General features: G+C 27.9%; 1 protein-coding gene across 1 annotated transcript; it reads right to left on the bottom strand.

Moving 5' to 3' along the window:
• Positions 1–5,667: 5,667 nt before the first annotated feature.
• Positions 5,668–8,358, bottom strand: LOC125577892 (probable inorganic phosphate transporter 1-3). The gene is made up of 2 exons (XM_048739988.1): positions 7,109–8,358; positions 5,668–6,970 (listed from the first exon to the last, which is right to left on the bottom strand). The coding sequence occupies exons 1-2, from the start codon at positions 7,507–7,509 to the stop codon at positions 5,806–5,808; spliced, it is 1,566 nt and encodes a 521-aa protein (XP_048595945.1). The 5' UTR covers positions 7,510–8,358; the 3' UTR covers positions 5,668–5,805.
• Positions 8,359–18,864: the final 10,506 nt, after the last annotated feature.

Below are 18,864 nucleotides of genomic sequence, written 5' to 3'. Positions count from 1 at the left end.
AGAGTGCTCAACATAATTTAAATTATCAATTAAAACAGGTAAAATTTTTTAATTTAACTTAATGCTTTTAAAAATATAAAATTTCTAGAACAAATTTATTTAATTTAGATAAAAGTAATATAAAATAAAATTAATTAATAAAAAATAATGATTAAAATTAATATGTTTGATATATATACTAAATTGTTGAAAATTAGCATAAAATTATTTTTATATAAATATATATATATGTATATGTATTAAGGCATATATCGAATAATTTAGTTAAATAAACCATTTAAAATGTTCATATAAGATTTAAAATTACGAGGGGGCAAATTTAGAACTAGATTTAACCAGGGGCACACAACATTTTTCACTATGTTTTATAATTAATTAGGGGCCACTTTCATTGATTAACCATAAATAAAATGAAGAATTAGATGGGGGCACTTGCCCCCGTAAGTCCCTTACTACGTCTGCCACTGAAAACTACCAATCAAAACCTATCAAATCATTATAATTTTTTTCTATAATTTTATAAAATGTCAAAATTTCTAAGAAAATAATTCGTTTGAAAATAAAATAGGATTCCAATTTAAATTAAATTAAACTAAATTAATTTATTTTGATATATATATATATATATATATATATATATATATTAATACGGAAATTTAACATAAAATTAAATAATAATTTTCGTAAAAGAGTTAAAATTTCGAAAATTAAATTTATAAAAATATATACACATATATTTTAAAATTAAAGCTACATAGTATTAAAAATCTACGATGACTTTAAAAGTATCAATATTTTCAAAACCATATTTTGAAAGGAAAAATAAATTATTATCAAATAATGTAAACGGACATAGGATAATATAGAATACAATAAATTCTAATAATGTTTTGACATATTTCCATATGTTTAAGTTATGTAAAATTATATTTCAATGGTTGATTTATGTATTATTTTGGAATCTTTTGCACATATATTATAGTTTGTTTGTAAGAGTTTGGTTGACGAACTTCTCATAATATGTCGATAGATTTTAACTTCAACACAAATTGTATATATCAGAGTGATGTTTATGGTGTTAGTAACATGGTACATACTAGTTCATAGATGTTTTCATGTGAATCATATAATTTAAGTTTTTGATACATTATATTTGTCTAGATTTGTAACCACGAAGTGATGTATAGTTCATATAGGTAACAATCAATTTTTCTAAAAAGAATTGACTTTATATACATGTCAAATTTCTGGAAAGAAAGTCAAAGAGATTAATAAATTTATATTTCAAAGTATGTTAAACCATAGAAATATTGTATATATCAAATTATAATGTATATATATATTTGTGTGTGTGTTTAATATCAATATTCCTAAAAAAATAAGAATAAAAAGAAATTAAATATAAATTTTATTTTTATTTTTATTACTAAATTAGTTGTACATGCCATAAATAATAATCTAAATTTATTATATGTTATTCTTTTTTCAAAAAATATTGATAATTGACTGGTTTCACTTCTTTTCTTTTTACCGAGCCAATTCTTTCTTTGACTTTAAAGACATTTACAAATGTTTTATTTAAAAAAAAACTAGTAATATAATCCATTTTATGTGGGAGACTTATTGTCAACAAACAGTTACATAAGTAGAAAAATAAAATTATATTTTAAATACATTTAAAAATAAAATTAATTTAATATTTTAGAATTTTAAAGTTATTAGAAACATAAACTAATTATAAAAACTGATTCGCGCGTAGCGAAAATATAAAACTATATGAAAATTGACGCTATATAAACAATAGGACTTAAACCACTAATTGTTGTTTTCAAAATGTCAAAACTTACAAAATATTTTTCCAAAAATAAAATAAATATTATACAAAATAAGGCAAACTAACAAAGTAAATCATCAGAAAGGAACAAAATTAAGATACATACTATTTTTGAAAATTAACATAAAATTAATAACTATATTTTAACAAAGAATGATTTGTATTTAAAATCACAAATACACTATAAAATAAAAATTGAGGCTATAATCCATCAAGGATCTCCATATAGGATTTAAAACTCTCAATTATAATAAACCCAATCATTATTTTCAAAATGTCAAAACTTCCAATATATATATATATATATTTTTTCAAAAATAAAATAAATATTTATACAAAAGAAGGTAAATCTGTACTATAAAAATTGAAAGTATAAGCCATATCTAGGTAGATTTAAAATCATCAATCAAAATATGAGAAATCATCTTCTCAGTTTACTGTTTCCAAAAATGTAAAATTTTCCAAAACTATTTCCTTTATAATAAAATATAAATGATTATCTAATAACGTAAGCTAATAAATAAATAAAAACATCAGTATTAAAATTTACCCTACATAAATACTTTAAATATGTGATAAAAAATATCAAACTAATTCTCATAAATCATTTACAATGTTTAAGAATAATTTATAGAATATTTATAGATGTTTAGAAACTCACTTCATCCTCTAAATAATAAATCCTAAATCCTAAACAATAATCACTAAACCCTAAAGATAAATTTAGAGTATTTTTGATTGAGTGTATTGTAAAAGGAATAGCTAACTTAAGATTTAAAAAAAATTCTGAATGCAACTTATACATTTACATATACAAACAAAGATACATCTGAATTTTAGTTATTTTAAATTGTTTAGTTTTATTAAAAAATCCTTGATATCTAGACGACAATGGTAGCAGAAGATTCCATAATGCTACGTGTCTTTTGTAATTACCGGGAAGTTTAATATTTTGGTATTTTCAATTACATTGTAAAAGGTATCCTGATTGTGTGCTTTTCCCACAAAGCGTATTTGATTTTTATTATAACAATTACTGAAAAACTAGTTGACTTTCCTTATAAGAAGATGTCGTGGAGACATGTTACAATTTTCTGTCCTTTGCCACTTCCTTTACTGGAAATGTGGAAAGCATCTAAGAAGTTATCTTATCACGTATCACGTATCACGTATCACGTATCTCCGTACTAAAGTCCACCTTCTTTGTTCTATTGTTTTGAAAGGTACTTACATATATCAGAAATAAATAAAAACATCATTTTCTATAGAAGTCAGCTATTTTACAAATAAATAAAAAGAGCACAAAAACTAATCTATAAAATAAAAACCGATATGTGTTGAACATATATACATACCGGACCGGTTACTGGATATGTTTGCAAGCTGTGGCCTACGTATTTTATATATATGTTATTTGCATCACAGAGTATATACTCCACATCAATATTAGTCAAAACTGTTTTACAGTTAAGGTATAGCAAATATGTGGAGTATTTTGATAGCTGTAACGATCAAAACATCAATGGCCAAAAAGCCAGTGTGTTGCATGATAATATTTTATGATTAGTGCAGCCGCGCAACTATCATAATCGAGTAATTACATTTTTCTAGTTATACCTGATATCTTTTTCTATATTCTTGTGGATTATTATCCAAGAAGGTGGGAAAAGTAAAAAAACAAAGGTGGGAAAAGTAAATACGCCTTTTAAGTAGTTACTCAAAACGAGCTGTTAAATTTTTTATTCTACTTCACAAGTATCATTTTGTATTTTAATTCATAGTTCAAAGAAAATCCTGTTTTAGTTTTATTAATTTAATATAAAAGTTAGAAAGAAAATTCTATTTAGAATATTAAATATAAGATATAGTTACTCTGCTAATTTTTAATATGTATACAATCGTAGAATAACTCTTAAAAAAACATATCTTTATAATATAGATTTGAGAAGTCAATTTTCGACATGTTACACTTACGTTAATTCTCAGATGGTCAATTATGCTCATAACCTTAATAAATTAAACTTATTATCTTAGTCCTATTATCAAAACTTTCATTTTATTTTTATAAATATTTATTTATTTATTTTAAAATAAAAATATGGGATATCTATATATATATATATATCTGTTTAAATTTATTTGGAATGTTTTTTATGAACCATTCTTACGTTAGTTTTTTCAAAATTCAATAATATATGTATACTGGATTATTAAAATTAGTTTAACAAGTAATTACCTTTAAAATTTTGTTTGATATATATGTATGTGTATATAATCAATTATACATACTAAATATATTATTTATTTTATATTTTTTAGTAATTATGACATTTTTATTTACAAAATATTTGCGGATTACTAACATTTATAATTTTCTTTTCAAAATAAAAGTTACTAATTATTTAATTTTAAATTAGGAGAAATGATTTTTGTTTCTAATTTCTTCTTCTTCTAATGTTAGTTTTAGGCAATTTATACAAATTATATAAAAATTTATAAAAAAAAACTTACAAATGTAAGATGAATAACCAAACGAAATGAAAATAGCAAAATTACTCACATTTTGGCATAATTAGAACCAAGAAAAATAGTTAGTTCAATTTAGCTGAATTGTTGTAATTAAATATGTTTTAAAGTAAATAATCAAATTGGCATGATATCTCCTATCTAAAAGGCTAAAATTATATGTCAAATTAAGTTAAAAGGCTCACGGACCTCTACAGCTCAGTTCAATCGATGTAAATGGGTTTGGATAGACAGTTCGGGGAAGATTCAACTTTTGGGGACACGTAACTTAAGAAAGGATGAATTTGTTTTGCATACAATAGTGGAAACATTGCAATGGGCTATTGAGAGCATGATTCAACATTCGACATACCAAAGATTTGTAACGGATTGTAAGGATTTGATTGAAATTTTAAAGTATCATCATGCATGCCAAGTTTCGCAATAGAACTGGAGGAAATAAATACTCTTCAGATATGCTTTCCGGACTTCAAGAGTAAAAATAGAATTTCTGATTATTTAGTTACAACTGCGAGGTCTTTCCATAAAGAGTTTTGTGTCATTGCTTATTCTATTTCGTTCTGGTTACTCATGCCACTTCAAGTTTGACTAATTGAATAGCTGTTTGTTGTTAAAAAACTAAGTTAACAGTACAATTTAAAATTCTATTTAATTTTTAAATATAGAAATTGTAATCATCTGAAATTTTATAACCAGTGAAAGCAAAACATTAATTAACTATTATGATTTAGTTATTTATAGATATTTAAATATGTTTATGATTATTTAGAATATCCTTGATTATATTGATTAGTGCAGCTCTAATAAAATTAACCCTATAATCTAATTTTAAGATATTTAAAACCAGGATAAATTATGCTTTAACTGAAAATTATATATAATCTAATATACCAAAAATAAAAAATTGAGCCAATTTAAATGGTTAAATCACATATTAAAATAAGATAGCAACATAATTTTATTTAAAAGTAATATTATATATATTCATACATTTTTTTGAAAAAATATATATTCATACATATAAATTATAAAACAATTGAAAATTTGATTAACAATTGAAAATAACACATCACTAAAATTAGGTTTCTTTATGAGTTTTCCTTTTTTTTTTGCGAATAATATGGGAGAGTTTGGTTAAAAACTGCAGTTTGGCCCTACATTTTGTTTTTACAAAATTGGTTAATTTATAAGTTGTAAATATTCACTTTTCATATAATATAATCTACGCGGTATTAAAAAAACTAGTAACAGATTTATAAGTAACAAACTAAAGAGAATCAATTTATACAAATGTTTACTTCTTATCATTTCTTTGAGAATTGATCGAATTATACAAAAGCATGGGTGCCATTACGATTATCACGTCACACATCACAAAAAGTAAACAAATATAAGAAGAATGACACAAACAAATAACACATACAATTGAAAATATTACGGCGTGGTCACTTCTCAACCTCAGTCTCACCGGAGAGCTCTTCAAGGGACTTACCTTTGGGTTCAGGGACAAGGAAGGTGAAGAGCATACCGACAAAGTTAATGACACCAAGCATGATCAGAGAGTTCTTGACTCCGATGCCCGGTGGATATCCTGCATCTGTCTTGGTCTTGTCTTGTGGTTGAGCTGCGTATAGGAAACCAAAAGCTCCCACGATGGCTCCGGCCTTGCCTGTTGCGGCTGATATTCCGTGGCATGTGGACCTTAGCCTGGCTGGGAAGATTTCAGCCGGTACGATGAAGGTGGTTGCGTTTGGACCAAAGTTAGCAAAGAAAAAGGTAAGGGAGTACATAACCACGAAACCGATACGATTGTCCGGTTTGATCCAGTGGTCGTAAGGGAAGGCAATCGCAAACATAAAGACGGTCATCATGAAGAAACCCATTAGCTGAATCGCAAACCTTCCCATAATATCAATAAATGCAACCGTGAACCAATAGCCGGGGACGGTACTGCAAAGTGCAATGAGTGTTTGTGCCCTAGCAATCATGAAAACCTCGTGGATTGCGTTCATGGTTGCTGCCTTTGGGATCCATCCAATAGCCGAAAAGATATCTTTTTGAAACAAGTTTTGGCTGTAAAATGCAATGTCAAGCAAGAACCATGTGGAGGTACATCCAAGGAGGGGAAGACCATGACGTTTGGCAAACTCTTTGGAGAACAAGCCATAGTTAAGTCTAGGGTCTTTAACGATATCCTCTGCTCTTTCCTCCATCTCAAGCTCCACTTGTAAGACCTTGGACATGTCTTGTGTGGCCTGTTTGATGTTTTTTGCAACCAAAGCGGTGTAACGAGCAGTTTCAGGCATCTTCATACGCCAGTAGTAAGTCAAAGCTGCAGGTAGCGCGCCAAACATGACGATGATTCTCCAAATATAGTCAGCTTGTGGAGGCGTTGAGAGAGCCCTGTTGACTGCATAGGTCGGAGCTGGAAACTTTTTGTCAAAAATGGAAGAGACAGCAAGTGCCACGAAACCTCCGGCTAAGATACCAACACCTTGCATGGCGAAAACGGCAGCGATGAAAGCACCACGAGTCTTCTTGTTAGCGTATTCAGACATAATGGTTGCAGAAAGAGGGTAATCACCTCCAATACCGAATCCCAGCCAAAACCTAAATTAATTAAATAAATTGTATGTTAAAATATATTATAATTAGACATATCTAGTTTAAACCAGTAATTTTTAAAACATGTGTATTCACTATGAGATAATTATTAAATCATGTGTATGTATATAATGATAATTGTACCTGAAGAAGCAAAGAGTGGTCATGACACCCTTGGCTTTGTTACCAAAGGAGAGACCGGAAGCCACAGAGCACACAATCATCATGATCAAAGTGATACCATACACTTTTTTCCTTCCGAGTTTGTCACCGAGCCATCCGAAGAATAGCTGACCAGCAAGAGTCCCACAGAGAGCCACACCATTGACTGCAGCCGCGACATGAGGGGGAAGTGAGCCAGGCTTTTCCGACAATGGATTGAAGTAGTAGAGGCGGCCAAGAAGCTTGGTCACCAAGGAGACACAAAACAGATCGTATGCATCTGTAAAGAAACCCATTCCAGCGATGACAATTGCTGTGAAATGGTAAAGTTGCGTTTTCGCAACATCGAGTGCCTTCAGCACTCCTAGTTGTTGTTCAGCCATCTTAGCCTCTCTTGTCTCTCCTGTTTTCGTTCAGTTGCAAAAGTTAATACTGTGTATTTTTTGTTTGTTATTGCAAGTATTGTATTTTTAATGATAATACAATCAAAACTTAATAGTAAGGTTTTTTTGTAATGTAAGACTATTAAAATATACATAATAAAATACTTTCAAGTTTGTGCGAAATTTGGATAAAGATACAATAAACTTTTTTTTCTAAATGAAAATACAATAAACTTGTAACTACTCTTACCGTCACGTTGTGTTAACGTTGGCGAAGGAGAAGGACGAGGCAAAAGGAGAGAAACCTATTGATAGAGAGGTAGGGAAAAGTGGTTGTGATTGTGGTTTCACAGACGGAGGAAATTTATAGAGGAGATCGGAGAAGCTTAGTCTCCGGCATCTTTAGGGTATATCCAAAATTTATTTTAGTTTATTTTAATTTTCATCACTTTCTTAATTTCTCTTCCTTTCGGTATGTTATGGTCTGCACATAGTCTCTATTTCTTTTGAAATCTACTATTAGTCTATTTTATCAATGACAACTCTATGTGATCTATAACCATGGACTTATTCTATCTTTGGTACAACCAGTTTATACTATATCAAAATTTAAGAATATAAACTATTGAGAGTGTTTACACAGAACTTAAAACCACCGATCAAAAACACAACTTTTATTATTTAACCACTCTATAGTGGTCTAATAGCATATGAACTTTGGGTTGTTAAGTAGTATGGGTTCGAACGCATTTCAGTACACTCCATTGTGTAGTCACACGGATATGAGTCAATTTTATGGCCTATTTAAACATCTGAAAAGAAAGTCTATTTGTGGGTTGTAACTCTTCCTAAGAAATAAAATATGGAATATTCCATGTTAATCAATAAAATAGTTTTATTATTTTCTCTTTTCTTAGTTAAAGTTGTTTTATTGTATTCACATTTGATATTCTACAATCTCAGATGATTTACTATTGTCTTTTCTGGAACCAAGTAATAGTTAAACAACAATCATTGAGAAACTTAAGTTGTATATGTTGGGCTTGTTAAAGTTCATGTCCAACTCTATATTATCCGATTAGTACGATATTGTCTATTTTGGGTATAGCTGGTAAGCCCGCATGGATTTACTTTTGGTTTCCTTCCCAAAAGGTCTCGTACTATTAGAATTGGATATCTCTTTATATATTAGACACTATTTGTCTAATTTTCTAATGTGAGACTTAATTTGTTATCTCACATTATCTCTCTCAGACTAAGGATCACATTCATCTCGTGATTCACAACTGACTTCCAGAATATTTTGAGTTGACCTCTGCCACACACCTCTCATTTCTAACTCATAGGATACAATTCATCTCTCAAAGGGTATATTGGTATTTTGCAGATTTCTCGTCAACCGCTATGATACCAATTGTTGGACTTGTTAAAGCCCATGTCCAACTCTATATTATCCGATTAGTATGATATTGTCCACTTTGAGCCTAATTGGCAAGTCCGCATGGATTTACTTTTGGTTTCCTTCCCAAAAGGCCTCGTACTATTAGAGTTTGAAATTTCTTTATATATTAGACACTCTTTGTCTAATTCTCCATTGTGGGACTTAGTTTGTTATCTCACAGTATATACCCTAAAACATAAAGCAGATTTAATGGCAGGGATGTCCAGTAGCGGAGCTGGGAATGTTTTCCATTAAGGTTAATATTAATATAGATATCTAATTATATTAAAGGAAATTTGCCCTACTAGCGATGAAATAAAATATAATTAGGTTTCTAACTAAAAATAAACACCTTTCATTATTATTACAATATATATTATATTACCTTTCTTGCTGGTTAATAAGTGTATAAACTTCTTCTACTTCAGTTACGTACCACCATCACTACTTTTTCCAATCCACCATCACTCTCTGTAAGAAAAAAAACAATTTTCATCATTTTGATCTTTTTTATCACCGTAGCTATTATCATCATTTTTTTTAATTATTAATCAAATCTGTAATCTTCTCTTTCATATTTTTACGATCGCATCCTTCAAAACAACCATCATTTTTTTTTTATATTAGTCACCACCTTTTCCGTCGTAACCACCACTCATATATACTGTAAGTTTTGGGTTGTACCATGTTATTTGAACAATATGTTCTACACTATTTCGTTGTTACTATTTTATTTTCATAATGCTTCATATTATATACTATGTGCATATTTTGATATTTGGGTTACAGTTTATATTTCTTTTTAGGTTTAGTGATTAGTGTTTTGGGTTTAGTTTATATAAGGTTTGGATTGACGTTGGAGTAAGCATTACTTCATTCTCTGTAATCATAAATATTTCAAAATTTGAACAATATTTACTATTCTATTTTTATTACTATTCTATTTTGATAGTACTTTGTATTTTATGTAATATATACATATTTTGATATTTATGTTAGAGTTTATATTTTCTTTAGGGTTTAGAAATTAGTGTTTAGGTTTAGTTTATGGAAGGTTTGAGTTGGCGTTGGGATAAACATTAATTTCTTCCCAGCGATCATAGACATGTTCTTAGTTTGAACAATATGTACTATGTTATTTGTTTGTTATTATTCTATTTTAATTATGCTTAACATTATGTACTATTTGCATATTTTGATATTTGGGTTATGGTTTATATTTTCTTTCAGGGTTAGTGATTATTGTTTTAGGTTTAGTTTATGAAAAATTTGGGTTGACATTGGATTTAGTTTTGTTAATTTTGGACATATATAATATATAAATATATTTAAATCATTTTATAATTTCATTAATATGAATAATACCATTTAGAGTGTTCTATTCTATTTTTTTTTTTTATGATTTAACAACATTTTTATTTTATTAATAACTACCACCATTCTAAAAACACTTTTTATTTTATTTTTATGTAAGTGACAGAGCATATCACTGTCAACTGGCTTAGCAAAAAGAGAAACCCGGAAAAAAAACAAACAAAAATGCTAGAAAATCTAATGATGTCAATATCATTGCTATATTATTATTCTTAAAATTGGATATTACACAAATTAACCCTATATTAAAGAGGATGCAAAAACTAAGATCTATCTATTCTACAAAAATAAAATCACTAAAAAATCTACTGTACAAAAGTCATCTTAGGATTATTTCATTAATTACTTAATATAACATATTTGATTATTATATTAATCAGTCAAATATATAACATTTCTAAAAATCTTAATAATTCACAATTTATTATTAATAAATCAATTTAATCTGTAAATTGAAATTTTATTTTATTTATAACAAAATATGTTGAGAGAAAACAAAATCTTATTAAATTTTCTAAATAATGCATTAATTAATTTCCTTATTAGTAATATAATATCATTATAAATTTGTGTTGATTAGTTTTTATTATAAAACAAAAATATAAATTCTATGCTATTTTATAAGATTTATAAATTCAGCCAATTTTATATTAAAATAGACATACTATTTGAATTAAATAAATAAAGTATATTAAACTGATATATTAACCTATTTTATTTTAAAGCATGATTTAATTTAAATACATAAATAAAATATTAAAAACTAGTTAAAATTCATAAACTATGTAATGCTTTTAATTAAAAAATTTTTTGACGTATCTTAACTTCTATATCTAGAACTACATATCATCTTTTAAATTTTAAAACTCACAACAATATATTATCTAAAATGATTATATATAAAATACAAAAGTATAAAACTAACTTTTATTTCATGTGTTATTTACAAAATAAGCTATTAGAAAAAACTTAAATTCATATAATTCTCAAAACTCAAAATAATTGTGTAGTTTCCAAATTTCTTGACCAAAATGTAAAATTTTGAAAATAAAGATTTCAAACTCAAAGTGGTAATATTCTAAATTTTATTAAAAATATAAAACCATAGATGCTAAAGTATATATTTTTTGAAATGTAACACAAAAATAATGTTTTTAAATTGAAAAATAATATAATATTTTGAAATCTTTATTTAATAACCAAAAAACATAAAATTTATAACCTCAACATTCAAAAATATCTTATATTGATAAAGTACTTAAATAGAGCAATGTATTTACTATACAATACTGAAATATACTAAAATAATATATACTTAAAAAAAATTAAACACAACATGCAAATATAAATTAGAGAAAAAGACTAGGATAGCACCAAACCAAGTTTTTGTTCCCAAAGTAGCACTCAAGGTTCAAAGTCACAAAAATAGGTTTCATTAAAGAGGTAAATATACATTTATACCCCTTAGGTTAATTAATCCAAACCTTAGGGTTTAGAGATAAGGGGTGAGGTTTTGGAATTAGAGTTTAAAATTTTATAAAAAATAAATACTAAAATAAAAAATAAAAATTTTAAAAATAGTTTCAAAAAGTATTTTTAAATTATAAAAAGAAAATTTGAAAAAAAAAATAAATAAAAAATTCGAAAAAACATTTCAAAAAAAAATTTATAAAAATTTCGAATCTGAAAACATATAATCTGAAACTATAAAAAAAATTTCTTTTTTTCTTTTTTTTTTGTTTTTATTTTATTTATTTATATTTGTTTATTTAATTTTAAACCAAGGGTATTAAAAATATTTTACCCTTTAATGAATGTCATTTTTGTGACTTTCTCCTTCTAGTGCTATTTTTGAGACATAAACTTCAAAAGGTGCTATTATTGACAATTGCCCTATAAATTATTCTAAACGAATATCAACTCTATAGTATAACTAAGGGTGAAACTTGTATAAACGCAGCCGTTGCAGGTGTAGCTATGAGAGTTTATGGATGCGAATGGTTGCGATTTTAATTGTATTAAGCCATTTGTACTACTGGTACATCTATTATAAATTAGTGCGTTTGGCGGATATTTATGATTGATTGACTATCAAATGAAGCAGTGATTTAATAATAAATTTAAAATATTAAAAATTTATATAATTATAATATATTAAAAGTCATATTATTATAATACATATAAAAATTATATTTATAAATCCTAGTATTAGATTTTTAAATATTATTTTATTGGTTTATGTATGTATATTTATTATTGTCTAAACAATTATAATAAATTATTTTACAGTTTTATAACATAAATTAAATATATATATTACTATTAATATTATCTCCATTAAAAATTAATTAAATTTTTTATATTTATATTTATATAGACTCTTAGCTAAATATTTTTATTTACCTTTCCGCAACCGCCCGCAACCAAAAAATGCAAACTGGAACAAGCTTTTGATTTAGAGAGGTTCAGAACAATGAAAAGCGATTCACTGCACTATTTTGATTGTTGTAAATGACAAAATAGCGGCAACACCGGTCAAGCCTTAAATGAATTTTAAAAATGTATCGGATGCAAAATCTATAAACTAAAAAACATATTTTGAAATAGATTTTCTATTTGATTATTTAAGATTGTGAATTTATTGTATGGAACTCAAAAATATATTAATATTTAACTAATAATAATTGATAACAAAGTAAACAAATAATTATATATTAATAATAAAAAGAGACCTAAATAATAAGAATATAGAGTTATATAATATATTACGCTAAAATGTAAATATTTTTATTTAAAGCATTTATGATAATACCAAAATTATTTATTTATAAAATAAAACTATATCCGCACAAACGTGCAAGATAAACTCTAATTCAATCTTAAAACAAAGGGTCAATTGTACATAATTAACCAAATCTTACATTTTATGCTAACAAACTTAACATATAAACAAAAAAAAATTAGAAATCATGGGGTCAGCTGACCCCATCCTCGTTACGATGGTGTGTCTACGAATAAATTGTGATTCTTCAATGGTTTACGATAATCATGCATGAATCTCTTAGAATCATGTTATGTAAAAAAAATGTTATGTAAACCAAATATGACAATATTTTTGGACTAATGATTTTTTTTGATATATCAACATAACATATTTAAATATTGATCAACAAACTAGACTGGGTAAAAGAAGAGGAAGATTTAACTTATGGGAAGGAAAAACTTAAAACGACTAGAAGCTGATTTCCATACATAATTGGAAGCACTACGATGAGATATGAAAATCATGCTTCAACATTCAACATATTAGAGTTTTTGGACGGATTACAAAGACATGATTGCAATGATAAATGACTCTCATCCATAGCCGAGCTTCGCAGCATAATTGAAGGTGATAAAGACTTTCCAACTGTATTTTCTGGATTTCAAGATCTCTTACATTCCAAGAGTGTAAAATGAATTTTTTGACTTTTTAGCTAGTATTGAAAGATTTTTTCATAAGTTTTTATTTTATTTTATCAGTTATTCTATTCTGATCTAGTTACCTAGATCACTTCAAATTTAAAGTAATAGAATAAATGTTTGTTCTAAAAAAACAACAAAGAGGAAGAAACATAATGTTTTCCCCAGTGGCTACGCTAATTAAAAATAAAGTTACATTTGTTATTTAATTACGACTAGGTGATAACCCGCGCCCTGCGCGGAACGAGTAGATTTAAAAGTATTATAACTTTTAATATGCAGAAATAATAAAAGTTAAAGTCATAGTAAGAAAAATATATGTAAGAAAGTATGGGTTATAGCTAAGAATTTTAGTATGTCAATATAAATTTATATGCGATGGACTTTAAAATTAAATTATATATTTGTTTGCATAAAGGTAAATTATAAATATAAGATTAAATGAAACATAAGCAATAGTCTAATAAAATATAAAAGGAACAATATATCAGAAAATAAAAGAAAATGAAAAATAGAGACAAAATAACTGCTGTCAATAATGTCTTCAGAAGTCTTCGTTTGCAATCCTATTATGAGCAATAGCAAAGAGATTATCTTGAGAAATTAAAAACATTATTTAACAAAATATGTGAATGCATGTATTACCTCAATCGTAAAGCATCAATTTCTGGAACACCAGTGGGGTCGAAGACAATTTTGGAAAATCCATCAATGTTAGTAACCTTCTTAAGTCGGTCTTATTATGGAAGATGAAAAATATTAGCAAGATATACATATGATCAAATAGGTAACAAAATGAAGTTCTAGTCACGCAAACGTAATTTCACAAATATTCTCCGGTTGATTAAGGTAAGTGTAAATGAAAGATGGACAATTTGGAATTCGTTAAATCTGTGATATAGAAAGTATTTCAATTCTAAGAATTTTGTTTCCTTGAATACGCTAACATTCTCAAATTTTTTTTGTATAATATATTCGATCCCGTTATCAAATCAATTATGTTTCCTTTAAATTTTGAAGCATTAAGTTTTGGAAATAATCAATTATTTTCGTTGACTTGAATCTAAAAGATCATAAAACGATTTGAAGCTCATATTAGTTTTTCAAAACATTATGATAAACATGGTTAACTTGTTGCAGGATTAGATATGAACTGCAATACTGGTTATGATATTTTCTTACAAATCGGCGTATCAAGCTAAAAGAACCAATTCAAACCGTAAAGAACAGATTATAAAGAAGTTTAAAGAACCAATTATTTACTCAAGCGTAAAGGATTATAAACACACGTATATTTTATTGCCTTATTTAAATGAACCAATTCTAAGTTTTCGAATAAACAATAAAGTCTCTCTTTGAATGGTAATTAAATGTTGCCTTAATTAAATATTCGTTTTTTTTAATCCGAATGTAATGTAATGTTGATCGAAAATCTTATATTATAATGTAATGACCAGTGACATTTGTTTGTAATTAGTCTAGTTGAAAAAAGGGCTTTTAAAAAAATGAAGTGAGAGAGTATGTGGCAATGACACTTAAGAAATAATACACATATAATAAACACATAAAGCCAAAATTATTTTTTATCGATCCTCCTCAGATAATAAAAAGAGGATATATCACTTTTGAATTGGAAGCCTAAGTTTCAAAACTGAAGTGCAAGCTTCCAAATCAAAAAAAAAAAAAAGGCATTAGAAGTGATATCGTAATATGTCATTAAATATTTTTTTCGGACATATTGTAAAAACGAACTTCCAAAAGCTTCCAAGAGCTTCTTATGCCGATATCGGTTTTGTGGACAGTCGGCGAAGCTACGTGTCTTTTGTAATTACTGGGAATTTTAATATTTTGGTATTTTCAGTTACATTGTAAAAGGTAGTCTGATTCTGTTTTTTCCCCTCAAAGCGTATTCGATTTTTATTCTAACACTTACTAATTAAAGAATTAGTTGACTTTCCTTGAAAGATAATTTCGTGGAGACATGTTACAATTTCCTTTCATTTACCACTTCCTTTAGTGGAAATGTGAAAGAAACCATCGAAGGAGTTATCTTATCACGTACATCCGTACTAAAGTCCACCTTATTTGTTTTCTATTGATTTGAAAGGTACCTACATGTTGACCAAAAAAATAGGAAGAAAGGTACCTACATATATCACAAATAAATAAAAACATCATTTTCTATAGAATTCAGCTATTTTATAAATAATTAAAAAGAGCACAAAAAGTAATCTATGAAATAAAAATCGATTTATGTTGAACATATATACATACTGGATATGTTTGCAAGCTGTGTCCTACGTATTTTATATTTGCATCAGAGTATATACTCAACATCAATATTAGTCAAAACAGTTTTACAGTTAAGGTATAGCAAATATGTGGAGTATTTTGATAGCTGTAACGATCACAACATCAATTGCCAAAAAGTCAATGTGTTGCTAGGAATGTCAAATAGGTTGATTCTTCTCATACGTCTCGTCCCGCAGCGGATTTGTCTTCGAGCGGGTCATGGCGAGTCAGATCCGCGCGGACTGCGGTCTTCAAAATAGCTGACCAAATCTATACCATAAAACATGTAGGCTTCTGCGGATCGGCCCGCAAGACATATAATTACAAACGGACATATGACTTCTAAACGCTTCAAGACATGATTCAGGACACTTTATCAGTTTCATGACGCATCAGTAAGTGAGTTTAGTCGAGGATTGAACTGGATAATGCAATACACTTGTTAGTTAAAGATTTTAGTTGGATCAAAACACTAGTTTATTTACTTTTGTTAGACTCCAAACATTTTTAAAATAAGCAATACTTTAGTTGTTGAATCCAAATATTATAACTTATAAGTTCATAACAAATGCTTTAGTTTTCTGAATCCAAAATGAAATAAAACCAACACCAAATCAAAGATGTTAATCCCAAAACAAAAAAAAAACACCAATCACACTTTTTGTTCTTCATCTTTATCACCAACAAGCGACAAAAATATAAAAATTTCTCTTCTTCACCATCAACTTCATCTTCTGCAAATAAGAATAATAGAAGTCAGTTAAATATATATTGAAACCTAAAACTCCAAAATGTATGATAATGAAAACAAATACATATAGGCAAAACTATGAAGAACCCATGGCGGGAACTAGATCTTCTTCTTCGGTGGAAAGTGAATTTTCAAACTTCTTATGATGACTCAATGAAGCTCCACCGATGCAGATCAAAGGCGCTTGGGAGACCAGAAGCATCATCGACCTTGAAACCACCATCACCGGAGCTACATAACGTCGAATCGCCTTCTCTCTCAATGTTTTAGGTGAAAGCAGAAATGGGGACTTAGGGTTACGGGTCTTCAAAATCCCGCAGGTTAAGCCCATCTCGCTTTCAACCCGTCCCGCTTTCGACCCGTCCCGCGAGGCCTGCAATTTTGCTGGTTTACCAAATGGAGGCCCAATTCCGCCTCGCAGCAAGCCTTTACGGGCCAGACTCGCGGTCCAGGTCTTTGATTGCCATCCCTGTGGTGCGTGATAATATTTTATGATTAGTGCAGCCGCACAACACTATCATAATCAAGTTATTACATTTTCTAGTTATACCTAATATTTTTTTCTATATTCTTGTGTATTATAATCCGAAAAGGTGGGAAAAGTAAATATGCGGCCTTTTAAATAATTACTCTATGCATTTCACAAAACGAACTATTAACAGGGGCGAATCCAAGATATGTAATTACTGGGTACACTATTGATAATAAAATTGAAATACAGTCAAAAGGTAGTTTCAAACTTGGATTGTTGTGGAAGCACCGTAGCCTAATGGTTAAGGTCTAAAGGCTTCTATACCCAGGTCTGGGGTTCGAATCCCAGACTATGTAATTTATTGCAGAATACAGGAAATCCAGGTTTCAAGTCCCGGAAATAGCGATTTATTACTGCAGACTACGAAAGAAAAGTTTACAAGGGATCTTCAACATGGTGCAAGTAAATCCAGTCAGACGTGGATCTTCATAGGACGGTTCAGGTGATGTAGTTAGGCGTAGATCCTCATAAAGCAGGTAGTATTACCGGTTGTTAAATCGTCTATGTAATATTTTTCATAATTGTAATGTCATAATAAATCAGCATAAAAAAAACTTGGGTTGTTATGGGTACAACACACCCCTTTTCCACCTGTACTATATGAATTCTATAATCCTTTACAAGAAAATTACATTTAAATTAATATTACGGGTACAGAGGCTCCCATAATGGGGTACAGAGGCTCCCATAATGGATATCCTGGCTTTACCCCCTGGCTATTATCATTTTTATTTTATTTCAAAACTATCATGTTTATTTTAATTCATTGTACAAATAAAATCATGGCTTTGTTTTATTAATTAATATAATAGTTAGAAATAAAAATATATATAGAACATTAAATATAAGATATAGTAACTCTGTTAATTTTTAATATGTATATAATCATAGAATAACTCGAAAAGTATAAAGCCGTATTACAACTACTTAGAAAAATATGGAGGGTTGTTAGCACGCGTCATGTCTACGAATTTATAGCGACAACAGTTTCTAATAAAACATTATGTTTAATACTTAGGTGGACCGTCCGCACGCATGTGCGGACATTAACATTAATATTAAATTGATATTATATTTACAACTATATAATACTTATGTTACATGTATATGGTTAATATGAAATATTTGATGTTACATATTGATATTTATACTATGTTCATATAAATAAATTTTTAAAAATATTCTGGTTATAATATATACATAATTTTGATAACTCAAATCTTGTTATATATATATTTAAATATTAAATGCATGATATTAGGAAAGAAGATATCTCGTCAGTTGATTGAAACTGGTTTTTGATCAAACAAATTCCATTATAAGGATTTAAATAATAGATAATAAGAAAAGAATAAGGAATTTTAACGTTAAAACCCCCCAACTAAGTTTGCTTTGGGTAAAAACCCCCAAACTAAGTATTTAACGAAAAACTCCCTAAACTAACTTTATTTAATGAATTAAGCTCTGATAGATCATAATTACTATTACTACCAGTAAATATTT

Source organism: Brassica napus, chromosome A9 (assembly GCF_020379485.1).
Source record: "Brassica napus cultivar Da-Ae chromosome A9, Da-Ae, whole genome shotgun sequence".
Classification (NCBI taxonomy): Eukaryota; Viridiplantae; Streptophyta; class Magnoliopsida; order Brassicales; family Brassicaceae; genus Brassica; species Brassica napus.
This window is presented reverse-complemented; position numbering and strand designations above follow the sequence as displayed.

Bases quoted from the DNA above. Each gene is read 5' to 3' on its own strand.
- LOC125577892 (XM_048739988.1), bottom strand. From the start codon at position 7,509: ATGGCTGAACAACAACTAGGAGTGCTGAAGGCACTCGATGTTGCGAAA. The intron at 6,971-7,108 runs GTACAATTATCA...TAATTAATTTAG, and splicing joins ACCACTCTTTGCTTCTTCAG to GTTTTGGCTGGGATTCGGTA.